This window comes from Pipistrellus hanaki (genome assembly GCF_964339955.1).
Source record: "Pipistrellus hanaki genome assembly, chromosome: 5".
Taxonomy (NCBI): domain Eukaryota; kingdom Metazoa; phylum Chordata; class Mammalia; order Chiroptera; family Vespertilionidae; genus Pipistrellus; species Pipistrellus hanaki.
Window position 1 is genome coordinate 69,408,368 of NC_140507.1, and position 12,515 is coordinate 69,420,882.

The following is a 12,515-nucleotide window of genomic DNA, read 5'->3' on the forward strand; positions in this document are numbered from 1 at the left end:
ATTCACCAGTGCCTTGTGTTATTATTAGTTATTAATTATTGTATTATCTGTTAGTATTGGAACTGTAACCCTACTTTTGCCCACCCCTGTATATGTATTCTGAGAGCAACCTTCTCAGCCCTGCTTTGTGTCTTAGGCTGCTACCCATCGTCATCTGCCAACCGTTCAGAGGATACCTGCCCAGGAGGGTACCAGGATTACCTTGCCTTTCCCATAACCTGGGGCCTCAGGTGGGGCCCCCTAGGAACCCTGGGTGCTTTCTGTGCTCTGTCTGACCAAATCCTCCGGCTCTCTCATCATCCCCCGATGGTCTCAGCTAGAACAGCGCTTCGGCGGTCAGACTTACCGGCCATCTCCGGCCCCCTCCGGGAGGTATTCCTTCCACTCCTTGGAGCAGAAATGCCTTCTAGGCCGTCCTGCCTCATTGCTCATTCCTCCCCACCCTTGGTGGTGCTCCTCTGCCCTCCCTCGTGACTAGGCCTCCTCCCTGTTCTGGCTCCGGGACTAATGTCATCACTTCACTGTTTATAGCCTTTGCAAGGAATCTGGGAAGACTTAAATCAAGCAAGGCTGACACCGAGCCTTCAGCAAGCACCCCCTTGAAAAGCACACAGCTTTGTTATAACTTTGCTCTCCCTTCGAGAGCCCCCCCAAACTGGCAATCATTAGCAAGGGGGAGTAAAAAGGGCCCCGTCCGGTACTTCGCAGAGCAGCCCACGGGAAGGGAAGTGACAGCTGCCAGGGTGGGTCCCAGCTCTCCCCACATGAAGGGTTCACAAGGATTTGGCCCTGTTTCCTCTGCTCATGTCTCAGCTCCTTAACTCACCCCCTCCCAGCCCCCAAGGAGCTCTCTCCTCTTTCTAACCCTTTGGACTTCCTGTTCGCCAGGGCTGAGCCTCCGGCCTTGGGGACCCCTAACTTACCTATGTCCGGAATGCTATAGCAACTCTCCAGTTTCGCCTTGTTTGCTTTCGTGAGAACAGATCCAAAGCAATTTGTGAGGCTTTTATAAGCCAAGCTCTTTGCAAGCCTGGGCTCATTACATGCACATTACCCCCAGATTATTCCGGTCAGAGGGTGGAGGGAGAAACAGACAGAAAGGACTGAGGAAAAGCGTGCCTTGAGGACAGAGCCTATGATTGATTAGAGGATGCTTGATTAGGCAGGAATCTGTTCTCCCCGCTTGCACTGGGCCGAGCAGGCTTGACAGAGACAGGAAAAGAATGTTCCTCCCCTTTCCATCTCCCATGCCTGCCCCTGCCCATGCCCTTTGGGGTGATCTGACTTAGTGTTTGGCTGTCACGGTTTTCTGGAGTGTTTTCAGAGGTAGGGAGTGTGGATAAAAAAGGGGCCACATGCTAAGCTGGCAAGCTCAGGAGAAGCCTTAAAAACTCAGAGACCAGAAGTAACTGGCCCTAGCCGGTTTGGCTCAGTGGATAGAGCGTCAGCCTGCGGACTGAAGGGTCCAGGGGTTTGATTCCAGTCAAGGGCACGTACCTCGGTTGCGGGCTCCTCCCTGGCCCGGGCCCTGGTCGGGGCATGTACGGGAGGCAACCAATTGACGTGTTTCTCTCACATTGACATTTCCCTCTCTGTAAAGATCAATGGAAAAATACCCTCGAGTGAGGAATTAAAAAAAAAAAAAAAAAGTAATTGCGTAGGATGATCTGAACATAAAAATACCCAACTAAAAGTGAGTATGGCAGGTGGTCACATCCTCGGTCTGTAGCTTCCTTCTCAAAGGTCAATCTCTACCTTAGTGAATCCACCTATTGTCTTTTTGCATCTAAGATAACATACACTTGGAATGTCAAAGCAAACCCCTTTTTTTCTGGACCCCTCAGGACACAGCCAGCCCCAGGGCAGAGACCACAGGACCCCTCATGGCTATCTTGTTCCCCACATACATTCCTATCGCTGTAAATGAACTATTCGTACCCACCAATGTAAAAGAAGTAGGTGTCTCTTTTTACCCAATCTCAGAGATTCCTCCCTAAACTACCACCAGTGAATTTCATGTAACTCCCTTATGTCTCTTCCTTGGACTCTGATGCATAAAATAAGCTGTAAAGCGGGAGCATTTTCTCAATCTGTTGGGATTTTGCTTCCCAGCAACTGTCATCAGTTTGGCTCCAATAAACTCATGAACACTGTACAGTCTACAGGTTTGGATCTTCCTTATGTCGAGGGGCGTGGGAACCTGTAAGTCACAGAACCCACCCGTCATGTTACAAAGTCTCAGAGAGGTCAGGGACCTGCCCGCCAGCGAGTGGTTCGTAAATGTCTGAAGCAAGATGCAGACACACATACAGAGTGCTTGCAGAATTGCACATGCCCAGCTCAGACAGGCCAGAGCCGGGCAAAGCCCTTCCCACCAGGCCTGGCATCTGTTTACATGTTGGCCTCCCGCAGTTCGTCATCTCCTTGAGGTCAGGAAGTCTTCCCTCCGCACGGGGCTGGCCACAGAGCGGGTGTTCCAAACAGATGGGCTTACTGGCCCTTTGAGAAGGCCTGCATCCTTAGTTAATTATCAATTTCTGGTGTTTCCACTAAGGGCTAATTCTTATTCAAATATAAAGATAAATGACTTATAATGTGTTTTAAAGATGACTTGTTCTTAGAGTTCTCCATGGCTAGGGAGTGTTGGTGTGTGCCGATGCATTGAGATGCAAAGGTTTAGAGCAATAGAGGTTTAAAATTAAGCCCTGGCCAGTGTGACTCAGGTGGTTGAGCGTCATCCCATGCGCTAAGAGGTTGCCAGTTCGATTCCCGGTCAAGGCACATGCCCAAGTTGTGATTTTGATCCCTAGTAGGCGGCGTGCAGGAGGCAACAGATGTCTTTCTCTCTCTCTCTCTTTCTCTTCCTTCCTCTCTCTCTAAAATCAAGAAAAACATGTTTTGCTTTTTTTTTTTTTTAATTTTAAAAAATGAGCACCCAGGTGCCTAATGTTTACACTGAAAAGGAATAAGTGGGGGATGGGTGGGGGAGGCGAAGCAAACTTTAGGATCTGCTTCTCCTCCCTTTCTCAGAACTAGAGCAAGGGACATAATACTCCTCTCCTACAGCTCAAAGGCCTCCTCTGTGTTGTAGGGTTTGTTTGCTGTGTGTTGTTGTTGTTTTTTGGCGGGGGGAGGGTTTCATTAGTGTCGTAGTTAATTATCTTAGGATACCCCTGGTGTTTTTATGGCCCTCCAAAATAAGGCCCTGGTCCTTCCCGGTGCCCCACATAAATTATCCACGGGTAACAGAGGACTTCTGACCCGCTGGACAGTGAGGGGCACCTGGGCTTCACACATTAGGGGTGGCCAGGTGTGTGGAGAAGTCGCCGCATTGCAGGCCATGGGTGTCGAAAAGAGGCTACGTTTCCAATAGCGTCTGTTGCCTTCTCTGTCTCTGTCTCTGTCTCTGTCTCTGTCTCTGACTCTCATTCTTCCTTTTTTCATTTTGCTAATCCTAGATTAAGACTCTTGTGACAGGAGAAAGGAGCTTGGACAAGGACACCAGGGAAGCCTGGACTTTGGGACAGCCCCTTTCTTGGGACAAAGTGAGGACAAGCTTGGGACAGCTTGCTGCTCTGAGTAGCAAATACCTAAGATCCTACCAGCCAGCTTCCACCTCCCTGCTTCACTGGCCTCAAGAGGTGTCACGGGGAGCATCCTGGTCTCTGCACTAAAGAAGCCAGGCCCACGAAGTACCTGCCACCGACACAGCCAGGCCCCATTCTTTGTCTAGCAATCCCTACCCCAATCACAGGCAGTGTCTTTAAAAAAAAAATCAATCAATAAAACCGCCTCCGGAGCCAGCGTTGTACGCTCAGACTCATAAAGCAGCGGCAGCCGCCGGGGATGTGAAAGAGCCTCTGTTCCTCTCACACGAAGGTCATGCCATCCAACTCAAACACCGGGACGGCCGCGAGAGGAACTCCTCACTCCTCAGGCCGCCGCTCCCCGAGCCACGTGGAAGGCCGGAGGGCCGGTGCATGGGTTGGCACACCGCGCGGCGTGACTGCTGACTCGGCGGGGGTTGAGCTGGGTTCACCTCTCCTTCGGGAAAAGGGCTGGGACACGCCAACCGACTGCTAACTCAACTGCGGTCGGCGACGCCAGCTCTCTCTCGGTTGACCAAAACCGTGGCCTTCATTCACTCCTCAGCCTTTCTGCCATCTTCCTGCAGAGTCAGCAAAGCGGGCAGAGATTCGAGGAACTGAATAAAAAAGGTCTTTCTCTGGGAACTTCAAGGAACATGTTTGGATGATTATCTTCCACTGAGTTCACAGAGTGGGTTTTCAAAAACAGCCAATTGGGTCCGTGAAACTAAAGATGGGAGAGCCTTCTCAGGAGCCAATGCTATATTTAAAACTGCAGAATAGCTATGGTCTCAGGCTGCAGAACGCTATAATTAAGGTTGCGGAATTGTTTTCATTAGAACCCTCCTGCTATTACCCTCCCCAGAGGCTTCCTCTGTGCGTGCATCTATACTGGGGCGGGAATCGGTCTGCCCGCTGGGCCTCTCACGCGTCTGGTCCTTCCTTTTCAAATTCTCCTGCTCAACAAGTTGTCGGGATCTGCTTCCCTGGAACACTGGTCTCCTTTCTGCTCCTTCGCCCCCTAAGCTCCACATCCGATGACCTGGGATAGGCATTTCCTCGCCCCTCTCCCCCCATCTCTGTCTGCACCCGGGCCAGCCCACAGCCTCCCGCTGAGTGCTGCCTTCCACTTGCTGTGTTCCTGGTAACCACAGAGCTTGTGGGCACATTCCCCCTCCCTCCCAACTGACTTTCCTCCCCTTCCCTGCCCCCCGTGTTCCTAACTGCAGCACTCGTGGCATTTGGGTGGCACAATTCCTCACAAGACAGGATATTCCCACACCACGCAGGCAGTTGATGCCCAGCCCCGCAACTGCCAGTGGCAATCCCCGGCCCCTGTGATAATTCCGAGTGGCCACCCCATGACTAAGTGCTCATTCGAGGGGTAGTGTGGCCTCTAATTAAGAGACCCCAGGCTACTCACTCAGTGCAACAGATCCCAACCCTCCCCCATCACAGACACACTGGTCTCTGTGCAGAGAGCAAATCCTCCCCCCCCTCCCACCCCCCGCCACCGCCCCCCAAACCCTCTAATCTGTGGGATGGGAGGGTGGGAGGAGTCTTGATGTCTATGGTCACCACTTGAGGTCTATGCTCTCTCTCATATGGGGGCTTCCCTTCCCTTCTCTGAGTTCCATGTGCGAACACAGTGGGAATGCCCCCTACTTGACGGAGCTGTGGGAAAAGCTGATGAGGCGATAAGACGCAAAGTGCCTGCCACACAGTAAATACTTGGGAAATGGTGGGAACCGCCATTTTTCTCAGGATCATTCCGTCCTCCTGGAATTGCTGCCATCATTCGTCTCCCTTTCCCAAGGCCTGTCACGTTCAGGACCAATTTCCAACTTTGAACAAACCCGTTTTCTAAGTCACATCCTGCAGAACACTAGTTCCAAAATACTCTTCCTGAAAAGGGTTCTTGGATCAAGTACATCTGGAAAATGCTGCATACTCTTTCACCATCTCAGAAACTCACAGCAGTACACTAACGTAGTCCTTCAAAAAAAATAAGCCCATTTCAATCTGCGTCTAATTCGATGTTTCTCAGACTTACTTGACCATAGAGCTTCCTGCCATTCTTTAAAACAGTGATCTATGAAACCCCATGGAAATGGTACTCAGAGGTACACCTCCTGAACACAGGAAACACTGTTCTGGATAGTGCCTCGCCTGGGCTGGATTATGTCGTCATCCTGTCTCCCACCATCATCTTTAATGGAGGCAATGCTATGTTGAATGCCTCTGGACCCGAGGTCCCCTGACCTGGAGTCTGTAAGTCTGTAGGTTCAGTGGCAGCAGCTCAGCCTGACCACCCTCTGAAGTGTAAAGCCGCTCCATCTCAGCGTCTTTCTCCTGCCTCTCCCGCCGCTTTGCCTGACCCGAGCTTCACTAAGCCCTTACAGGCTGCACCTCAGCCAGGCCAGCAGCCAAGCCCCCAGGATTAGCTTCAGCTCCCCGGAGCCTTAGGCTTCCTGCCCTGCCCCTGTATCCGGCTCTCCTTAGCCCGTGTGCTCTGTGCTGGGAAAACCCAGCCTGGGGAAAGCATGTCAGAGCGTGGTGTGGGTTTGGCCTCAGCCAAGTGCTGCCATCTGGATCCTCCCTCGACATTCCTCCTCTTCTCAGCCCACCCCATTCTCCAAAGATGAGCTCACCTCCTCCCTTCCTCAAAAGACCAAAACTATTAGGTTTAAACTCTCCCCCTTCCCCTAACTCCCTCCAGCTGTTTCGCTTCAAACCCAGTGCAGGCAAAGGTGTGTGGGAACGGGCCCTCCTGTAACGTGGAGCCCAGCGTGGCACTCATCCCCACACTTGGAATGAGCACGCGCTTTGACTCAACAATCCCCCTTCTAAGAATTTCCTCCCCTCAGGGAATACATATTCAAACAGGCTTAGATGGATGTATCAAAATTATCACTAGAGGCCACGATACACCTGAGGAAAAAAGTAAAGCCCATTGATAAAGGATTGGTTAAATAAATTATTGTAAAGTTGTGCTATGGAATAGTATGCAACCATTGAAAAATATAAAGCAGCCTTATATTTATTGCCCAGGAAAGACACCTATGTTCTATTGCTAAATTTTAAAAAATATATTTTTATTGATTTCAGAGAGGGAGAGATAGAAACATCAATGATGAAAATCATGGATGGGCTGCTTCCTGCACGTCCCCTACTGGGAATTGAGCTCAAAACCAAGCATGTGCCCCTGACCAGAAATCAAACTGTGACCTTCTGGTTCATAGGTTGATGTTCAACCACTGAACCACACAGCTGAGCAATTAACTGATTTTCTTAAGAGTGAATGTCTAGTCTCTGCTTGAGGGTAGGGACCATCCTGGTTTGCCTTTAAACTTGCATGCTTCCTTCCCAAAAGCAGGTACTCAGTACATTTTTGTTGACTGAAAAATGTGGGACAACATCCCAGAATAACCAGTATGTTAGCTTGGATTCAGGTGGCTATACAGGGATCTCATCTGAGTCTTGAAAGAGGTGTCTGCAGGTGTGCATCTGGAGATGTTCAGACACTGTTGGAAAGATGACTGGAGCTCAAAGAGGTAAATCTGGTACCATCAGCCTATTCCCATGGCAAAGCTATGAAATTGGGCAAGACTGTTCAAAGAATGAATGGCTGCCCAGTAAGAACTAAGGAGTTCATGGATGAACCAGACACATCCAGCAAAGGAGGAGACACAGTCCCAAACTGCCTCTCTTAGGACACTTACCACATTTAGTCTTTTTTATTTTAATGATTTGGGCACAAATATTAAGTGTCCTAGCAAAAGGTAAGCTCCTTGAGAGAAAAAGCAATGACTGAGCTCTTCTTTGTATCTTTCTTGGACAATAGAAATACATGAATATACAAACCCTGGCATTTAGCAGTTGGTCAATAAATGTGTGTTACATAGAAGCATGAACCTTCACTGCATATCTACATTAGAGTCTGGGGATACCATGGACTCCAGCCCGGTGGAAGACTCAGATGTACCCTCTGAACGAATGAGGTGGACACTTCCTATGTGCCAGGCTCTGTGCAGGACTGAGGCAGGAAAGAGGCTGGCAGAGACCCCATGCTCATGAAACTCACATGCTTATACTACACTGTGGGCTTTATAGTTCTAAATTGTGTGTGTGTGTGTGTGTGTGTGTGTGTGCCCTCACAGAAGGAAAAACAATAGAGTAGAACATTAGCTAGAAAGAACCTCAAAGATCAGCCAGTCTACTTGCAAATGAGGAGACTGGAGGGCAGGGAGTATCAATGACTTCATCGTAGTTATAAAGCGAGTCTATGACAGAGCTAGGCCTAACCACGGGCTTCAGCAGTGCCACACACATACACACACACACACACACACACACACTCCACTCACACACTTGCTAAATTAAGCATAATTCGCATGGCAGTGTAGATACGACTGGCACAGTCTCTCATGTTCCTGTACTTGCCAGTGCTAACACCCAGCACAGCTGCCTGTGCATGAAAACTGCCAAGCTATCCACCAACATCTACTGAGAGAAATAATTCCTTTTCCTCTCTCTCCAAAATTAGCCATGGGTGTGAGTCTTCAGTGATTAAAATTACCCCAGTTGGATGACAAGGTGACCAAATGTGTGTGTGTGTGTGTGTGTCTGAGACTTTGAAGCTGATCTCCAACATCTAAGCTCCTCCCCCCCTCCTGATTTGGGCCATTGAGTGGGTCTTTACACTTGTGCCACATCAGCTCCTTCTCTTCTAGTCTCAGGCTCCTTCTAGCGCCCCAAGGCCTGGCGATGGAGGCCAGGCTTCCAAAGAGGATGCAGTCTGCCCACTCATGAGAGGATAAATCCTTCCCCTCACCGAGCTGCGAGTGGATTTTCCTGGGGTCACACTGCTGTGTTCCACCGCCCCTTCCTCCCCCTGCCTGACCTTTGCCCACAGGGAGTGGGTTCTGCTCCCTGATTCGTGGGGAGGGGCTGTTCCTCCCCAGCTTGGGGAACAGTGGGCGTGTCTCTGCCCGGTCCATGGCAGCTGAGGACAAGTCTCCCGAGGGCAACGAGTGGCGCATGCAGCAGGCCTGCTTCCAGCCCGCTCTCTATCCAGCCATCTCTGCTGCCCAAGTGGTTGGTACTCAGGCCCCGAGCTGCTCCTGGGCTGAGTCACGGGCATCAGGGACACCCAGGAGACCAGACCCAGAGAGAAACACTGAATGCAGGGCCAGGCTGCGTCTGGGGGCGGGGGTGCGGCTCCTATAGCTGGGAGGGCTCCAGTCACAGCACGCTCTCATCAGAGCTGTGAAAACAACCCCACAGGTGGCTCTTCCTGGCTCAGAGGGAAGCTCTGAGGTGGGCTCATCCCAAGGGGCTGGAGGCAGCTGTGTGGCCTTCAGGCGTGAGAGGGGCCACACCTGGGGCCAGGTGCCAGCTTGCAACTGCCTGGGGGGCCTGGCTGGCGGGCGGGCGGGCGGGCAGGCAGGCAGGAGGGGCCTCGGGGTGGAAACAGCTTGGCTGGCAGAGGCGGCCCTGGCCCCCGGCCACTGGTGGCAGGGTTCCTCAGAGAACGTGTTTTCTTGTTTAAGAACCGTCTCCGCCAACTCCCCTCTCCTCCCAAAAAAACATCACATCACTGTGTTTGGCTCTGAGTGGGGGCGGTGAATCTTTGTCAACAGCTGTCCTTCTCGGTCCGAGTGGCCCTGGTGGAGCCTGGGAAACACGGCCCCGGGGAAGGGCTGCTCTGGAAGCGGCCGCTCTGCTCTGCCGGGCACTTTGCTTTTTCCATGTGGGTGAAAAAATTCCTGATTTTTCACACTCCGCAGATCCCAAAGGCCAAATATTTGCTGTCTGCCCTGCCTTTTCCACCTCGGGCGGGCGGAGGTGGCGGCAATGCCTGGCTCCCGGGGAGGACGAGGGAAGCCCCTGCAGGGCGGGTGCGCGAGGCATCACCCCTCAGCTTCCCCCAGAGCTCTGCAGCCCGGCCCCGGTCTGCGATGGGAGGTCACAGGCAGGTTTCCTGGAGACTGGAGGAAACACACGGGAGAGCTGCCCGAAGGCCTCCGTGGGCAGGAGTCGGGGCCCTCGTGGGGAGGCTCTTGGTTGAGAGCGGAAATAGGAGGTGAGAGGGGCAGGCATTGGACTTCTTTCTGGGACTCCCAGCCTCCAGGCCAGCAGGACCCCGGTAGCTGATAACATGACTGATTTCATGTGATCCTCCTCAGGAACCTCCTCTAAATGTTGGCATGCCAGCTCCTTTCTCCTCCACGCAGAGAAGTGCCTTGCTGAGTTTCCGAAAGCTGGGGCATGTGTTTCTGACTCCCTCTTCTGTGGGAGCCGGGTGTCTCCTCCACTGAAGGGATGTCGGCCCTGCCTGTCTTCCCTGCACTGTATTTTCTCTTACGGTTTGTCTGGATGGCTGGCGGAGCCAAACCACGCTGAGAATGTGCAGCATCTCAGCATCCTCATTAAGGCTGAGAACAGCGTGGGCTCCGGGCCTGGGGGGAGATGTGGTGTAAGACCCTCCCGGAGGCTTCTGGGTAGTGACCTGCCCCCTGTGGCTGACAGAAGAGTGTATTGCTCCTGGGTGAGGTTCCTCCTTGCTGCCACTCAAACTCCCTGGGGTTGATTATAACTTGCCTCGTTGCCAACTGCCCAAGACATGGTGAGGCCATTGGGAAGGACAGAGGGACCAGAGGCCACAGGGAAGGAAGGAAGCTCTCGGGCCTGGAAGTCAGCAGCCCCGGCTCTACTCCCCCTGCCCCGCTGTGAATCGTAAGCAAGTCCTCACTCCTGTCCATAGGACCAGCGGCATTATTTGCTGGGCTCAGGGCAAAAAGAAAGTATGGGGGTCCCTTGTTAAAAAAAAAAATTTATATATATATTTAGAATTTCAAGACAGTGACAGCAGCGCATTAACCCAGGGCAAGGCCTTCCAAACCCAGGGCCTGGTGGGGATGCACAGGTTGTGCACCCGTGAAGCTGGTCCCACCTGTTTGGACCTCAGTTTCCTCAACTACGGAGACTGTATTCAAGCAGAGAAGCCTCAGACCTCTACATGTTAAAGAGACCAACCGCCGCTTCTTCAGCACGGCCTGAGGGTGTAGTGTCAAGCCCTGCAGGTGATCTCAAAGGTCCTTTTCAGGTTCAACACTCAGTGAGCCGAACAGGCAGAGAGTTCTCACTGCTAGGAGCACAGGCATCTGCCCTGGGTGCGATGGGAGGATGAATGAAAAACGGGAGACAGCACGAAGCAACGCTGACGGTTCCCTGTCCCTTAGTAGCCCGCTTCTCCCTGAGCCTGAAGACCAAGCGCTTTCCCAGGTCCCAGGAAAGCCAGGCACCTGGAACCAAAGATGCTTCTTGTTTCCATTCCGAAAACTGGCGGGAAAGGCCACCCTGTGATGACCCTCAGCCCTGGGCACAGCTCAGGCCCAGACCGCTTATCTTCTCTAGCTGCTTCGTTCCCAGGCGGTCAGAGGGCAGGGCAGGGCAGCCAGGGTTCGGGTTGGGAAGGGCAGGGCCCGGGGGCTCCCACAGGGCTCTCTGAAGAAGGGGTTGGAACTCCGGGAGGAGAGCCCTGGCCTGGCGCAGGGCAGAGGCTAGTGGGGCTGCAGGAGCCCCCGAGATGGATGGACCTCCTGGCGGGGGGGGGGGGGGGGGGGGGGGGGGGGGTTTGCACTGCTAGAGGCTGGAGACTGGGGACATCTTCATGCGCTGCCCCTTAAAGAGATCAGGAACCTCTTTGGAATTTAAAACCGTTTTTTTTAGGGCTAGAGCCATGAACGGGACAGGGCTGCCTGAACTTTCTCCATGTTCTTCTCCCCTTCCTCTGGATGGCTGTCCTCCCAGTGCCTTCCGCAAGAGGGTTGGTCGGAGAGGCAGGGAGAAGTTACCCGAACTCCAGCATTGGGGAGTCCCCCTCCCCGCCCCCCCCCCGCCCCCCCAGCCACGCCTGGGCGCGGTGGGTCCGCAGGCTCTCGCCAGGGGACCCTGGCGCACGCACCACTTACCTTTCATGGTCCCTGGTGCCGTGGGGCCTCGGGAGGCCCTTGCTACGGGCGGCCCTCGCTGCGGGGGGGACCGGGATGGAGCCGGGGGGACCGGGATGAAGCCGGCGGCTCCTCCAGGGGCACCGATCGCGCCCTACGCGCCGCCTGCGGGCGCCGGGCCGGGAGCCGCCGTCCTGCTGGAGCGCGGGACCGCGGAGGCGGCGCGCCGGGGGGAGGGAGCGCGGGGTCGCAGCCCGGGGGCGCCGCGCCCGCCGCCCATCCCGCCGCCCGCGCGCCCCGCTGGAGGCCGGCGAGCTCTGCGGCGCCCGGTCCCCGCGCGCCCGCCCTCCCTCGCTCCCTCCTCCCTCGTCGTCACTCCTTGGGCCCGGGCCCAGATCAACTTCCTCGGTATTTTCAAAACTGCCGCGGCCGGGCCCCTTTGTGCCGCCGCGTTCCCTGCGCCCGCGCCCCCGGCTCCGGGCACCTCGGGGAGCGCGCAGGGGAGGCGCTTCCAGGATCCTTGGCCGGTGGGGGCCGCCTGGTGGCGCGGGCGGGGTGGACGGTGGTGGTGGCGGTGGCGGCTGGAGTTTCACCCTGGACGGTTTTTCTTCCCCGTAAAGGGTGGAGAGACTGGAAGCTGAGCAAGAAGGATCCCTAGGATGCAGCCCCAGCCCTCTCCTCCCTGGCTTGCCGGGGACTGTCCCTAGTTAGCGCTCAAAGTCCTGTGTCCCTAGAAACCCTTCAGTCCCAAGCTGACCAGAATGGTTGGTCATTCTAGCTCCGCCACCCTTCTAGGTGGGTGAGTTTGGGCAGCCACTTCACTCTCCAAACCTTGGTTTTTCCACCTGAAAGAACGGGCCCCTGGCACTCCCAAATTCTGCGATTTTTAAAAAAATATATTTATTGATGTCAGGGAGGGAGAGAGAAAGAGACAGACAGAGAGAGAGAGAGAGAGAGAGAGAGAGAGAGAGAG

General features: G+C 54.0%; 1 protein-coding gene across 2 annotated transcripts in view; it reads right to left on the bottom strand.

Moving 5' to 3' along the window:
- The window catches only part of SCARA3 (scavenger receptor class A member 3), a 31,523-nt gene extending 19,435 nt beyond the window's left edge, over positions 1 to 12,088 (bottom strand). The window contains exon 1 of one of the 2 annotated variants that reach the window (XM_084886397.1): positions 11,564 to 12,088. In XM_084886397.1, the coding sequence (XP_084742523.1) occupies positions 11,564 to 11,570 (7 nt within the window). In that variant the 5' untranslated portion in view covers positions 11,571 to 12,088. Of the gene's footprint in view, positions 1 to 346; positions 437 to 11,563 lie in introns of those variants that run through there. The other variant, XM_084886396.1, reaches the window with a different exon arrangement.
- Between the last annotated feature and the right edge of the window lie 427 nt (positions 12,089 to 12,515).